Raw genomic sequence first — 15,238 nt, 5'->3', positions numbered from 1 at the left:
AAAATGCTGAGTCAGCACAAACATTCAACCTGTGCCACAGGCCGTGCGCAGGAAACAGAAATTAATTTTGAGATGAATTTGAAGATATGCTTGTGATGTATCATTGAAATTAAGGCTGTTTTCTTAGATATACTGGCAAATACTACTTTTGGTGGAAAGGTTAATGAACTCATGGTGCATGACGGTTTTATGTTCCATGTTCTACAAATCAAGCCTTAAAGGTATTTTATGTGTAAAGGCCAGTTAAAAGAATTATTGAAAGTTATATATTGAACATTCGTGTTAATTTTGTAAATCACGAGCCCCTTTAGTGCTTTTATAATAAAGATGTTCACTTTTAGATTTAATGAATCTACAAAGAAATTGGAAAGCCTCCTATGTAACAACAATATTTCTCAAAAATGGTAGGAAATATAGCACTACAAAAAGAGGAATGGAACTAGCAGAAATTGTTGAAAGACTTGAAAAGCATGCCCCTTTGTCATTGGCCGAGAAATGGGACAATGTTGGACTTCTTGTGGAGCCATCAAATAGCAGTCACATGGTCAGCAGAATCCTTTTAACCAATGATGTGACAGAAGTAATAATAGATGATGCCCTTGATAAGAAAATTGATATGATTTTGTCTTATCACCCACCAATATTTAACCCTTTGAAAAGGTTAACTAGAGCATCATGGAAAGAACGCATCGTTGTGAAGGCAATTGAAAATAAAATTGCAATATATTCTCCACATACAGTTTTTGACGTGATGAGAGATGGTGTAAATGACTGGTTGGCCAGTGGCTTGGGAAAAGGAAGTGTAAAGCCACTGAAGTGCCTAACAATTGATGACTCTACAGCAATTAATAATGTAATTTTCTTTATACCTTATAAGAAATTTTGTATATGTTTATTTGCTTACATACTCTATCGTACCTTTTTATTGTAGTGGTACATGAAAGGTGCTGGCATTGGCCGCTTGTGCAGTTTAGAAGATACAGTATTTGTAGATGAGATTCTTCAGAGAATTAAGAACTTTTTGAAATTGGACAGTATTCGTTTTGCAAGATCAGTGTCTGCTAATCAGTACATAAAAACTGTTGCTATTTGTGCTGGATCAGGCGGCAGCGTGCTGAAAGGCGTTAAAGCGGATATGTTTTTAACTGGTGAGATGTCTCATCATGATTTGTTGGATGCAGTTTCAAATGGAACACATGTGGTCTTGGGTGAGCACAGCAACACAGAACGTGGATTTCTTAAAGAAAAGTTTTCCAAGTATCTTTGTCAATTACTTGATTCGAAAGTAACAATTTTAAATTCGTGTAACGATAATGATCCTATTAGTATAATTTAAATGAAGAAGTTTGAAGTGAGTTCAATTGCGATCATTGTGACTGATTTCTTTTGTCAGTGGTAGTAAGGGGGGGGGCGTGAAAAGATGTTCTCTTCTTTCTTGTCTTCTTTCACACGGACAAACATGGCGGCCAAATTGGGAATAAGTAGGTAGGTGATAAAGTCGTAAACGGCTTACCATATGACCAGTCTTTTATTGTGCTTTGTGTACATACATTATGTTTAATGTTTTGGTTCATTTAAGTGTTCGTTACAAGGACGCTTTGGAACAAACCACGGCCTACAACTCACGTCTTAGTTTCGAAAGAAAACAAAGAAGTCCATTTCTCGACTCTCAAACTGGTGTAGCTCAAGTAAGTTGCTATTTATGGCGTAGTAGACTATCTAGGAAAGCTGCTGCATATCCATATCAGCTCTTCACTTACCCTGGTCGACGATGGAAGCGTAAACCTTGTACTGAGCCGAATGAAGATGTAGGCGAATCAGTTGCTGTCGAAGACTGTCGTTCCCAAGGTTTGTACTGAAAATTTTTGATTGAGTGGGAAATAAAATAAGAAACATTAGGCAAGAGCTATGTTGAATGATCTTCCCATTTAAAAATGTAGATAATTACTGCTATATACATTGCAACATGTTACAATCATTCAGCATGGATCCATTTCCATGATGAAGTTTTTATCCATCGTGTATTTTTTAATAAACAGCAACGTTTGATGGTGGTGTCCCTGTTGGTCAACTTAGGACTGGGAATAACCAGGATATTGGACATGGTAATGTTGAGGAGAACGGGGAAGCATATGAAATGGAAGCCGTTGATGAGAGCGAGGAGGAGAGTGAAGAAGAGTCAGATGATGATGAAGAGTCAAGCTTTAAGAGGACAGGAAAAAGTGGACGATTAATGAAGAAAAGTGTAAGCATTCAAATTACTGTGTAGTAAATACACTGATGATTTTAGGTTAATTCACTTTTTGACAAGTGGCAAAGATTTTTGATAATTCAAAATGTGAACATCACCTTTTGACAATTGATGCTCTAAACATGTTTGTCTTTCTTTCATCAGTTGATCAAAGACGACAAAGAATTCAAGATAAAAAACTACACAAAAGAAGATTTAGCAAAAATGTCATATGAAGAAAGGCAAAAACCATATGTTTGTGAGAGTAAGTTCTCACTTGAATGCTTTACAGCTGATCTGATTTTAATTATGTCCTCCACATTTGCTGTTGATCTTCATGTTAGTTTGTGGTAAACGTTACAAGAATGGTCCGGGTCTAAAATATCATTACACACATTACAACCACGATCAAGATGGATCTTCTAGTGAAACAATGGAGGTAAACCCTCTTGTAACTGGATTACCAGGATCACCAAGTGTTGAGGTTAGCTCTCAACCATCAGTAATTACTACGACATTAGCAGTTACAAAAGAGACAAAAAGTGGTATAGCAAATCCTAATGATTACTGTGATTTTTGCCTTGGTGATGCCACAAAAAACAGAAAGACATTATTGTCTGAGGAATTATTGTCTTGTGCAGACTGTGGTAGATGTGGTAAGTCAACGATGAACTTTATGAAATGTTGTGTGTCTATCTGGCGAAAGCTGTGCGTGATTTTTCATACTTTTTAGGTCACCCAACCTGCTTACAATTTACTGCAAAGCTCACAGCTAAAGTAAAACAATATCGTTGGCAATGCATTGAATGTAAATCATGCACCTTTTGTGGCACCTCAGATAATGATGTATGTATCATTTGCATTACCTGTATACTATAACTATTATTGTCTGAAAGCCTGGAGAAGGATAGGCATCTTCCAGTATTTAAATGGTGCCTAAAAGTAATTTCAATCACTTTTTAAGGATCAGTTATTGTTCTGTGATGATTGTGACAGAGGCTACCACATGTATTGTTTAAATCCTCCAATGTCAACTCCACCGGAAGGTATGCATCAAGTCTGCCAAGGTTTTGAGTATTTTTCCCTATATTTTAAAATATTTGTATTTTGAACTTTCAGGTAGCTGGATATGTAAATTATGTGAGGAAGATGAGAATATGGTCGGAAAACAAATGTGATTGAATTGATATTTGTACATGAGAGGATGTTACCCCTTGATGTACTTGTACATATATGTACATATGAGGATGTTACCACTTGTACATTTACATACATGGATGTGGGAGGATGTTACCCTTGCTGAGCTTTTCTTTAAGTTTGAAATATGGGTGCTTATTTTTATGATGATGAGCAGCTTTGATGAAGAGGTAAATTGTCTTCCACAAATGACAAACACACAACACTAGAGTATATTTTTCATTTTAAATTATACTATAAGTTACTGGCTATTTTCTAACAGTAATATCATGGTTAAACTAGTTGTCATGTTTAATTTTGTTCATGAAAAAATTTAGAAATTTCCTATTAAAATATGGCATATGTGCACTTGGCTAAAGTAAAAAAAGATAACAAATAAAAATAATTTTTTTATTGGAAATGTTAAAGTGACTCTTAACCTGTTACTCCTTCGGCCTCTCCGAACGAGGGCCTGGAAACGATGTTTGTATTTCACAGCAAAAAGCATTCATGCATTGAATTCAAGACTTCGGTCTTTCGGATATATTCAGTAGAATCTAGAATGTCTACATCGTGGGTGTGATCTTTATTTTTCTACGTGGCAATAATCACCTAAGATCAGGAATGCTTATATGATCTACTTCCCGATGATTGTAGTCTATTTATTAAATAATAAAGTTAGTGGAGAAGGATGATGAGTGAAGAAAGCCTTATTGCGGAGAGTTACTCCAATCTAAAGTCTGCCATCCTGCTGGGAAGGACTGATATTGTTCGCGGTATTCTTTCGACTGCAGCAGAAAGTAAGTTTTGCAATATAATTCATGTAATTTTTGATTTTTTAAAGGTAAATTGGCAATTTGACAATGCGTATGTATGTAATCCATTGAATTTCACATGTGCACTCAACTGAAGTTTATTATAAATTACTATTATCGATTTTCCCACAATGTAAGTAGGCATTTGAGACAATGGTTTCGACTACAGTAAGTGCAAAAAAATATTTGTGTGAAATACCTGATAATTGGTCATAGTTCATAAATCTAGCATGACGCGAAACCACTGTATTGTACAACTGTCAAGTGCTTAAATGTTTGTAAGCTTTTCTGTGTGCTGTAGTTAGTGTTGCTGTGAAAAAAAACATTAAATTAAATATAGATTTACATTCTGACTGCAGTTATCTTCAAAGATATCCTTATCAAAGTGACCAAGTTTGTAAATTCTAGCAGAGGAAGTCGCTTTACAACTTAGTGTGCAATATCAAAATGTACACGAGCGTCTTTTGAATTTGACATCAGCTTATTTCTAAATCAGCAACATATTTTGATTTATGAGAATTTGTTGTAATATATGAGGGTTTTACTATCAAGTTGGAATTTTCCAGGTAGATTTGAAAATGGGTTTTTCGAAGATGAAGTTGAAGATGATGGTGCAGGAGAAGATTTTCGTATCAGAAAATGGGATGAAGATTATGAGGACAATCCTTATGACATCTTACGCGTTATGCTTAATTATGTTGATGATGATGCAGGAACTGCTTTACACTTGGCCACTAAGGTATTTTAAATTCTAAAGAATAAACTTCCAAATATAATTTTAAAATACATGTTTTATGTAACATTTTGAATGGTAAAGTTATTAAAAGAGCTGTTTATACATGTAAAAGTCTAAAATTATCATGTATTTCGGCAGGAGAAATCTTTTTAAACAGCTCTCTTTTGAGAACTCTTCCATTCACCATTCTATCTATGTATCATTTTTTTCAAGATTTTATTTAAGTTAGTTGTTCCACATCAATGTTGAGTCAGTAACAAACAGGGCCGTACTCTGACAGTGAGTTCAAACTACATTTGAATGTTTGAACAGAAGTATGGTACTTCACATTGCTTGTCATTTGGCAACTAATTGAATATTTCACTGAAGGAATTTTATGTTAAAGATTTTGATGGTATCATCTGCACCCACATCTTGCTATCTTCATGCATGGCTACAACATTCAGATCTGAATTGCTTTGAATAATGAATCAAATATATCAATGTCTCCTTTATATCTACCATTATATACTTTTTTGACATTATAATTATCATGTTATACTAGCTTAGCAATGCAGATATCACAAGGGCATTACTTTCTGCTGGAGCAGATCCAACACGACTGAACAAGGAAGGTGCATCTCCATTTGAATATTGTTCAGATGAGAGAATACTCAGGATTTATAATGAACAGTTATTAGAAGCTGCTGCTCATAACCAGTAAGCTTTTACAATCCATTTATGAATTTTGAGATAGACTGGATTTAGCAGTTTATGTGTGTGTGTGTGTGTGGGGGTGTACAACACTCAAGACGATAGGCTTTCCTAGAATGGATGCTGGATATGTATATGTGGGATGTATACAACATTCCTTGGCTTGGCTATAATGCGTATGTGCAGTTTGTGCAACTCTGTAAATTTTATATTGACCATAATCACAGAGACACTAATGAAAGTGGCAATCATGATGATCAATTAACAGCTACTACTCCAGATTAAAATAAGTTTCACAATGAACTGTGTACTACTGTAACTTTGCTCAACACGTTGCCTATTTCATACATTTAAATCTTTTGCTACGAGACAAGTTTTATGGAACTATTCTTTTTTAGGATCACCAAATTGGAAAGGCTTCTGTTTGCTGGCGTGAGCTCTAATGCCAATGATGGAACAGAATCGAATAACCGTGCTATACATTGGGCGGCAACATTTGGTGGTTATGATGCTGTTAAACTTTTATGTCGTAAGTTTTGTTTTATTGTTAAATTATATTTCTGAAAACTGGAATCATATCAAATTTTGAGAGGGTCAATAGCCATTCATACATTAATCGAAAACAGCTCAAAAATATCTATAACTTTGCTTGTCCATAAGTTTGCATCAAATAAAAGCTTTTTGAAGCATCAATATATATGCAGTGTGCGAATTAGTTCAGAAAAAACGATGTGCAATTTTTTTGACAAAAGTGTTTCTTTAGAGGCATAATCAAATCGATATTACGTTAATTATTATATAGCGCTAATTGCTAAAATTAATATTTTTAAACGTGAACAAATTCATATGATTTACGACAGTGTTTTTTGTTAAAACCGCTTATTTTTGCACATCGTTTGAAAAAGTGATGTGCAATTGTTTTCATTTTAGCTAAAACGATGTGCAAATTGCACATTGCACACCGTTAATTCGCACACTGCATATGACTTATGTTAGGTGTGCCCTAGCCAGTGTCAGATCTAGTGAAGGTCAGAATACATTATTGCAGCTCATTTAAATTCAAAATACTGAAACAAGAATCTTGTTGATTAGTAAGTTCTATTGAATCTTTAAGTTATGAACATAATAGCCCAACTTTTAATAAAGCCATTACGACAATAAATTAGAAATAAAAATAAAAGGTTTTTTCATTAATGACATTTCATCTTTCACTTAAGAACCTTCAGATAAAATAAAAGATATCAACACGAGATTTTAAATTTAAGCAGATTTTTACAGGTTGTTGAATTACATATAAGGTAAGCTTGGATAACAGGACAGAATGTAAAGGGCAACGTTAATGAAGGGGCAACATTGGAGAAGGTGAAAAGGGATTTAGTTGCCTTGGATGTTGAGAGAGGACTTTCATGAATCATAATGTTATAATTGTAAGAGGACGAAGAGAATATTGAGACGTCATTGAAATGGGCAGAGTCGGTGAAATGTGTTTCTTGTATGAGAAAGAATTGCTTATGGTGGTGGACAATAGGAAGCTAGGTTACCCTGTTAAGGGAGAAATTCCCAAGTGCTCCAATATTCTGGTGTGCAAACGACGTGTGGTTTGACCCACATACGACGCGGAACAGCATCGACACCTTAAATGAGTGTACAACACCAGATCTCAGAAACTTGGGAACCCTATCCTTAAAAGGAAAGAAAGAGGAGAGACGTTTGGAGGAGCGAAAGACAAAGCGAACGTTAATATGACATGAGGAAAGGCAGCATTGCAGAGTCGAGTTATTTGAGTGCAAATCTGAAGAGAGTGTAAACCGGTCAAAGGGAAACAGAAGTACATGACTTCTTAAGAGCAATGTGAATAGGATCTTTGGGTTCAAATATATTGTTGAGGAAGCGGTGAACATGATTGTCAAATATGTGAACAGTTTTCTAACAACTTCTAGTTCAGTATGAAAATGTTCATAGCTGGAACAGAGGTCGAAACTTCTGTGAAGTAAACAGGAGATTAAAGAACTTTTGTATTGAATGAGATTGAAATTATGGAAATTGGTGAAGAGACCAGTGAAAGTATGTTTACGATGTTTACAATAAACAGAGGTGGAAAACTTGCCGTTTGAGCGAGTTATTTTTACTTGAAGAAAAGGTATTGTGCCGTCTTTTTTAAGTTCAGATGTAAAGGAAATGTTAGGATGTTGGTGGTTGAAAGTGGTGGGACAGTTGTGAAGCCATGAGTTCTCGTTAAAGGACATAAAAATGTTTGCAAATAGAGGGCCAAAGCAGATACCCATAGCCACACCATCAATCTGTTGATAAACTTGACCGTTAAAGATAAAATTACAGTTCTCGACGGAGAAAGAAAGAAGTTGTGTCAATTGTGAACTGTCTTGGCGTTGAAAGAACTGTTTCCATTCTGTTCTGTCATCCAAACTTCCTACTTTCCTCATACGTAATTTAAATTACCCTTAGGATTTTCTGAAAAGTATTTTGAATTAAAAATTCATTTGTAATAATGTATTCTGACTTACCGTGGATTCGCTCCTGGTCTCTACAGGAAGAAACAAATTGATCATGAACAACCTCACTATTTGCTTTAGAACACAATGCTGACGTTAATGCTGTGAACAGTGAAGGTTCAACAGCTCTCTTTGATGCTGTCAAACGTAGAGATAAAGATATTGTTGAACTTTTGTTAAGTTACGGTGCAAAAAGTGATATTTGTATTTTGCATGGGTAAGTTTTATCGTGTAGCTACAAACTTACTGTGTCTCTTTCATGATTGAGTGTAAGCCACTACAATAAGCAAGTCCATACTAATGATAGAACATTTGTGTAACTTTTGAAGATTATCATGACAAGACCAACGCTTGCAGCTAGTTCTGCCACATTTCTTTGTAAACTCCTACATTATCCTTGTACTGATATGTTGTTTCATGTACTTCCGTATTCCTACATCATCCTTGTACTGATATGTTGTTTCATGTACTTCCGTATTCCTACATCATCCTTGTACTGATATGTTGTTTCATGTACTTCCGTATTCCTACATCATCCTTGTACTGCAATGTTAATTGTGCTCCTCAGTACTGTGGACTTTATGTTGTTAGATCTTTATATTGCTTACCCTTATTATTCATTTGTTGCGACCTTGTTGTCTATCTATATCCTTCTTTTGTATTCTAACAATTTCGTCATTGATTGGAATCCTTTCTAGCTCTAACAAAGGTAAAACGCCAGTTGATTTTGCGCCCGAAGATTCTGAACTCAAGCAATTGTTGCTTAATCCGCCTGAGTCGATCAACGATACGAATGAAAAGAAAGAAGATGCAGTGACAAACGGTTTATTAAACGGATCAGGTTGTTATATAATATTCTTTAATTTAACGTCGGTCATTTGTTTTCACCCAAAAAAACTGCTATCATTATTCAAATATAAATTAATTCTTATTTTCCAAACACAAAATTTCTTGCACTATGTATTAAGTTCTTTTTTTGTCCTAGCGAAATGGTTCATATACTATTGCTAGGCCCAGGACTTTTATTCACAGTGGTATTAAAGGTTATTTCGAAAAATATAGTAGTCCACGATTTTGGATGTACACTTATAGCTTTGGTTGTTTGAAATGATTTCTCTTCATAAAGTATTCATTTTATTTTGTTGGCATTGGAAACAAGAAGTTACAGAATGCTTTTTTACTTCTCACAGATGATTCGATTGTAAGCAGTACAAATGGCGTTGCTGAAGGTAAATCGGACATCAGAATAGAAGAGACTGATAATTCACACGAAATAGACCTGAGTCTTTTATGGCCTTATCCACAAAAGTTAACATTGATCAAAGGAAGCCGTTTTCATTCTGAAGCTTACCTTAGTGTCAGGATATTGACTGAGAGGGGGGAAGGTAAGATCATCTTTAGTGACAGGATATTGACTGAGAGAGGGGAAGGTAAGATCATCTTTAGTGTCAGGATATTGACTGAGAGAGGGGAAGGTAAGATCATCTTTAGTGTCAGGATATTGACTGAGAGAGGGGAAAGTAAGATCATCTTTAGTGTCAGGATATTGACCGAGTGGGTGGAGGGTAAGGTCATCTTTAGTGTCAGGATATTGACCGAGTGGGTGGAGGGTAAGGTCATCTTTAGTGTCAGGTTATTGACAGAATTCGCGGAAGACTTGAGGTATTGCAGGAAAGAAAAGGTAATGTTATCGAGAGATTGAACTTATAGCATTATCTATTGCAGATCCTCACATTATTCACGACATGTGGCGAGCAGTTGACGAGATATTCCAAAGGCTTGGTGTTTCAGTTCGGACATTGTGCGTTGCGGACAACGCGTACACGGAGTTGGTACCAGGATGCATAACATGTTCTATATCTCCATTATTATTTATGAAACCTGAAAGCTATTCTATCAATATTTCTTCTCATAAGGTAAACATTTTGTTTGAACAACCGCTGACCACCTGACAAGCACGGGCAACTGTATCCTCTCTTATAGATTAACTTGTGTGGTAGCGATCATGCCGGTCTTTGGTACAGCATCAATACGTTATTACAACTGTTTAGAATGTTTAAAGGTGTTGGTATACCACGTATGCAGGTATTAGATATTACATCACAGGAACTACAAAGTCCTGACATCTTTTCAATTCGACAGTCACGAATACTGATGCTTTTATTCTTTAGGTATATGATTGGCCAGACTTGAAATACAGAGCTTATTTGGTTGATTGTAGTCATGGAAGGGCTCTTACTTTGGTGTGTTTAACTACTGGATTTTGGTTCTTTTTGATATGTTTATGAAAGAATTTTGTTTGATTCTATAATTTTTTCATGAAGGAATCCCTTTTCTTTCTCGTTGATATTTTGGCCAACATGAAGTATAATCAGGTTAAATACTAAATATATTGCCAAATTTTATTGCATATGAAATGATTTGTTTTTCTCTCAAGCGATTTTTTTCTGTAGCTAAATTTGTTCATTCACAGATAATGCTTTGTGTCGAACATGACCTGCACTTAAAGGAAAAGTCTGGAAAGTATAACTTTCCTTATTCTCAGGGGTAATATTTCGTCTTGGCCGTTGCATGATTTGTATTACATTAAAGTGTTTTAAATGACCTGTAGAATGACTAAAATTGCTACTCATCCACATTAAAGTGTTTTAAATGACCTGTAGAATGACTAAAATTGCTACTCATCCACATTAAAGTGTTTTAAATGACCTGTAGAATGACTAAAATTGCTACTCATCCACATTAAAGTGTTTTAAATGACCTGTAGAATGACTAAAATTGCTACTCATCTACAACCAGAGAAGAAACTTAGCATAAATATGTCGTTACGTATTTCACATGAAGATGTAATAATATCATAAAAAAACTAAGCCTCCTGTTTTTCCTTTGTGAATAAGTTATAAAATTTTTTAATTGAACATCTTCAGAGTTTTTTTTTTATTTAAAGTAATATATTTCCTTCGGTTTAGAGTTAGTATTTAAAATATCCGGATTTGTTTCGTGACTGTGAAAGCACTTGATTTAACTATCGTTTCATTTTTCATCTTCATTTTACACAATTATTTTGTCGAGGTAAATTGAAAGGTATCTGGTTAGAAGATAGATTTACTTGAGGGACAACAGAGTTATAGTCGACGATCGCGGTTCATATAACACTGCTTCAAAATTTTCAAATCTATTTTTTGTGAACCTTTCTGCTTATATAGCGAATTATTTCAATTGGAGCGATATTGTCGCAAGAGATACCTGGAATTAGTGCCTTGTACGGATCTTTATTTGTGTGAGGAAAAAAACATTGGATTGAAGAAATTTAATTCTTTCATATCTTCTTCATTTCCACAGTCAAGGTAATTTGAACATGATTGATTGTTTTGCAAAGTATTTAAAGATAATTTATGATTTATGTTCATCTCCACAGGTTTGTTCATATTGGGTTTGGAGAAGTAAATGATGCAGTTATAAATGACAAAGTAGGAATTTCAATCATGAATACAATTTTTTGTCTAACATTCTGTACTCTTATTGATTGATAAAAACAATCATGGCAATTTCCTGTTTTTCATTCCAGGACGCAGATCACAATTCTTTAATGAATCGCGTTCAAGAGATTTATGATCATTATACGAAACAGAGAAAGGTTTGTCTGATGTGGTCGAATTCTTTTCACGAGTACATCAAGAATGGAAATATCTTGCCTTATGGCGTTATTGCTATGGAGTATGGTGGAAATGTGAGTAATTAGTTAAAATTAGTTTTACATTATTCATATCTAAACAAACCACGGTATCTTTGATTCATATATAAAAACCTCACGATACATGATGTAATCCTTTTTTTTTATTTGAAATTATGTTATTCTAATCTGCTTTTTTTCAGTCGTCATATGATTTTGGAGTGTTTAGTAAATTATGTTCTGATTCAGGGTAAGTAAGGATTTGACACACGAATTCCTCTACGAGCAAAATAACGTTCGAAATTTGCGTTTTTATCGTTTCAGCATTCCATACTATATTTGCCCCGGTACAATGAGCTGGGCAAGGTGAGCATGCATTAAAGATATTTCTTAGAGGTATTTTTGAGCATTTTTATACTGAGTCGTCTTTCCTTTTTGAATAGTTTGGTTGGAGCCGATAGCTTCGACTTGATAGATGATGCTGTTCAAACTGCTGTACATTACAACGCTTTGGGTGTTCTCGTTACTGATTGGTCAGGATATGGGCACGTGACCCCACTTGAAGTCAGCTTTCCCGCTCTAGCTACTGGCGGTACATTGGCTTGGAACTCTAAAATGAAGCAGGTTTGTTCACTTATTTTCCTGGTGTTTACGCTTTATGTAAGTTGACTCAAGCTGTTATAATGATATTGAACATTACATGGAATTGTAGCTCAATCTTTTTTAACATGTTTTTTGTGTACTTATGTAATATTCTAAGTTGAGAGTTTGAATCATTTTACTTATGACGCTAAAACAATTCAGTTATACTGTGACAGACATTGACATTTTTGATCAATAGAAACGTTGGTAAATTAGAACATTCAGTCCTGGGTAGTCTTGGAATGAGAATGCCTTTACAAAAGGATTCGGCCTAATGCCACTATCTGAACCTATTTTTTATGGTTGTAACTATGTTTTAGTTTCTTTGTTTTTCTTTGCAAGAATATTTTGTTCTCTCAACTACAATGTTTTTATTCTCGTAACTTGAACATTAAAGTGTTTTGACAATAATTTTCGGTTCTGTTAAGTTGAATATTCAGTTATTTTTAACTTGAGTGTTTGTCGAGCGTTGTAATGTGTTTTTGTGTCACAGTGTTTGCGAAGTCATTGTTGAATATTTTGTGTAACCTGATTTGTTTAAATTGTTTTCTCATGAAGGAGAGTGTAACATCGTCGATTAGCAAAGTTTTGGATTTGCACGTTTTTCAAGATGATGCTGGAGTCATGGGTGACATTTTAAAAAGTTTATGCCAAGTGCACCAGTTACTTGAGCCCAGTTCAGTGAAAATTCACTCCGAAAGTCATATTCCTCCACGCCATAAAGCCGAGGACGCCAGTCAGCTTCTCAAGCTGTTTCTCTTTCCTAACAATGTCGATATTAGTATGATGGACATTGATCGTTTACAGGTATTTAGACAAACATGTTCTTTTTAGGTTCTTACCAGACGAGTTGAAATATGTGAATGACATCGTCATGGAGTCATTGACAGGAAGACATGGACATGTACATGGACATGGAGACATGGAGATATTGACATGGAGACATGGAGACATTGACATGGAGACATTAACATGGAGACATGGAGACATTGACATGGAGACATTAACATGGAGACATGGAGACATTGACATGGAGACATTAACATGGAGACATGGAGACATTGACATGGAGACATTAACATGGAGACATGGAGACATTGACATGGAGACATGGAGACATTGACATGGAGACATTAACATGGAGACATGGAGACATTAACATGTAGACATGGAGACATTAACATGGAGACATGGAGACATTAACATGGAGACATGGAGACATTGACATGGAGACATGGGGACATAGACATGGGGACATGGAGACATGGACATGGGGACATAGACATGGGGACATGGACATGGAGACAATGACATGGGGACATAGACATGGGGACATTGACATGGGGAGATAGACATGGGGACATTGACATGGGGACATGGACATGGGGACATTGACATTGGGACATTGACATGGGGACATTGACATGGGGACATTGACATGGACATGGGACATGGACATGGGGACATTGACATGGACATGGGGACATTGTGCTTATTTACTGAAACGTTTCATGAGTAATGATTACAGACTTTGTTTGTTTTTTTATGGTGATATCATTGAGAACATAATGAAATATTTCATTCATTAAGAAAGTTATTTAAAAAAACATTACAGACCGTTACTCGTTGTTTACGCAAGAGTCAAGCCTCCTTATCTTTAGCTCAGATGAAATGCCCGCGATCTTCGACGATTACAAAAGTGCTTCATTTAAACCTAGACATGGCCATCTACGCTTGCAGGTTTGCAACAAACGCATTAGAATTTCGTCTTGTTCCTTGAAAACACTGTTTTTGTTTAGAATGTTTTCATTGTTTGTTTTAGGATGGGTCGTGCTTTGATGGTTGCTAAATCAGACAACAGTTCTCTTTCTGGTTTTACTGTAATCTCCCGTTTACCAAGCATCAATCGAACGGATCTCGCTAATAGGTAACTATGACCTTTTGCAACAGTCATGAAACGGTAGTCTATATAATAATTGTTGACAAGGACGCTAGTTTGGAAAAATTGAATTCTCGCATGACGCTTCATGACAATTATGATGACGACGCTACATTAAAATTTATAAAGACGTTAATTTTAACAACATTTCACAAAGAAGGAAGTCTTCTCTCTCAAAAATACCAACACTCCAGTTCTATTTTTGATGAATGAATCTTTGACCGGTCTATATCATGTAACTTGTCAATTAACTATCGATTATGGCATTTTATGACGTCATACGAGAGTGCGTCGTCCTTGGTGTAGACACAGCGAAATGATGCACACTGTGATTAACTATCATAAAGTATTTTCTAATCCCGTATTTTCGAGATTGTTTATTCGTGAAATCCATACTTACATTAATTCCACTCTCCACCAGACTTTTAGGTATAATTGAAAATCACCGTCGCGTGTGGAGTTTGAGCAATAAACCTGTTGGTTTGGATGAGTCCAATACGATTTTGGAAAATGTGTTTAAAGAAATCGTACCGTCGTCAACTCTCACTGTATAGTTATTGATGATCGTTTACATTAGAGTACATCGATGATTTTGTATACAAAATGCAACGCAATTTAATTTATCGTGAATTATAACCGAAACCAACAACTTCGCACCTTCCAACCTTCCAACCTATAATATAAGACATTACAAGTATGTTTAAATAATGATTTTCAATAGGAAAAAATCTCAATAGAATTTCCTGATTGGATTTCTCATTTTAATTGTGTTGTATCATATAGGGTCAATATTTATTTATTATAAAGTATTTATGAACTGCTAT

General features: G+C 35.2%; 3 protein-coding genes across 3 annotated transcripts; all 3 read left to right on the top strand.

The window, feature by feature from the left end:
- The first annotated feature begins 39 nt into the window (after window positions 1-39).
- Window positions 40-1,361, top strand: LOC124442745 (NIF3-like protein 1). Its single transcript, XM_046993231.1, has 3 exons — window positions 40-221; window positions 342-853; window positions 932-1,361. The coding sequence occupies exons 1-3, from the start codon at window positions 164-166 to the stop codon at window positions 1,334-1,336; spliced, it is 975 nt and encodes a 324-aa protein (XP_046849187.1). The 5' UTR covers window positions 40-163; the 3' UTR covers window positions 1,337-1,361.
- A 67-nt stretch (window positions 1,362-1,428) lies between these two features.
- Window positions 1,429-3,827, top strand: LOC124442744 (zinc finger protein ubi-d4 B-like). The gene is made up of 8 exons (XM_046993230.1): window positions 1,429-1,485; window positions 1,580-1,848; window positions 2,040-2,245; window positions 2,396-2,495; window positions 2,575-2,886; window positions 2,964-3,076; window positions 3,195-3,276; window positions 3,350-3,827. Exons 1-8 carry the CDS (start codon window positions 1,460-1,462, stop codon window positions 3,406-3,408), a joined length of 1,167 nt encoding a protein of 388 aa, XP_046849186.1. The 5' UTR covers window positions 1,429-1,459; the 3' UTR covers window positions 3,409-3,827.
- An 85-nt stretch (window positions 3,828-3,912) lies between these two features.
- On the top strand, window positions 3,913-15,179 carry LOC124442214. The gene is made up of 22 exons (XM_046992697.1): window positions 3,913-4,206; window positions 4,788-4,960; window positions 5,502-5,656; window positions 6,049-6,179; window positions 8,242-8,377; window positions 8,859-9,001; window positions 9,351-9,545; window positions 9,886-10,076; window positions 10,144-10,245; window positions 10,332-10,403; window positions 10,485-10,535; window positions 10,634-10,707; window positions 11,367-11,507; window positions 11,579-11,630; window positions 11,729-11,890; window positions 12,037-12,083; window positions 12,158-12,199; window positions 12,277-12,457; window positions 13,034-13,282; window positions 14,091-14,215; window positions 14,298-14,402; window positions 14,836-15,179. Exons 1-22 carry the CDS (start codon window positions 4,098-4,100, stop codon window positions 14,966-14,968), a joined length of 2,769 nt encoding a protein of 922 aa, XP_046848653.1. The 5' UTR covers window positions 3,913-4,097; the 3' UTR covers window positions 14,969-15,179.
- The last annotated feature ends 59 nt before the right edge of the window (window positions 15,180-15,238 follow it).

This window comes from Xenia sp. Carnegie-2017, unplaced genomic scaffold, assembly GCF_021976095.1.
Source record: "Xenia sp. Carnegie-2017 unplaced genomic scaffold, XeniaSp_v1 HiC_scaffold_20, whole genome shotgun sequence".
Taxonomy (NCBI): Eukaryota; Metazoa; Cnidaria; class Anthozoa; order Malacalcyonacea; family Xeniidae; genus Xenia; species Xenia sp. Carnegie-2017.
Note: the sequence above shows the minus strand (reverse complement) of the source record. Positions and strands in the feature narration are given on the sequence as shown.

What these genes read in the sequence shown, in the direction of transcription:
- LOC124442214 (XM_046992697.1), top strand. Translation starts at nt 4,098, where the DNA reads ATGATGAGTGAAGAAAGCCTTATTGCGGAGAGTTACTCCAATCTAAAG. An exon ending in TGCTGTTAAACTTTTATGTC is followed by an intron (nt 6,180 to 8,241) that starts GTAAGTTTTGTT and finishes TATTTGCTTTAG; the next exon opens with AACACAATGCTGACGTTAAT. An exon ending in AACTTTCCTTATTCTCAGGG is followed by an intron (nt 10,708 to 11,366) that starts GTAATATTTCGT and finishes CTGCTTATATAG; the next exon opens with CGAATTATTTCAATTGGAGC.
- LOC124442744 (XM_046993230.1), top strand. Translation starts at nt 1,460, where the DNA reads ATGGCGGCCAAATTGGGAATAAGTAG. An exon ending in GACGATTAATGAAGAAAAGT is followed by an intron (nt 2,246 to 2,395) that starts GTAAGCATTCAA and finishes TTCTTTCATCAG; the next exon opens with TTGATCAAAGACGACAAAGA. An exon ending in GTGGCACCTCAGATAATGAT is followed by an intron (nt 3,077 to 3,194) that starts GTATGTATCATT and finishes TCACTTTTTAAG; the next exon opens with GATCAGTTATTGTTCTGTGA.
- LOC124442745 (XM_046993231.1), top strand. Translation starts at nt 164, where the DNA reads ATGAACTCATGGTGCATGACGGTTTTATGTTCCATGTTCTACAAATCA. An exon ending in CTACAAATCAAGCCTTAAAG is followed by an intron (nt 222 to 341) that starts GTATTTTATGTG and finishes GTTCACTTTTAG; the next exon opens with ATTTAATGAATCTACAAAGA. An exon ending in ACTCTACAGCAATTAATAAT is followed by an intron (nt 854 to 931) that starts GTAATTTTCTTT and finishes TTTTTATTGTAG; the next exon opens with TGGTACATGAAAGGTGCTGG.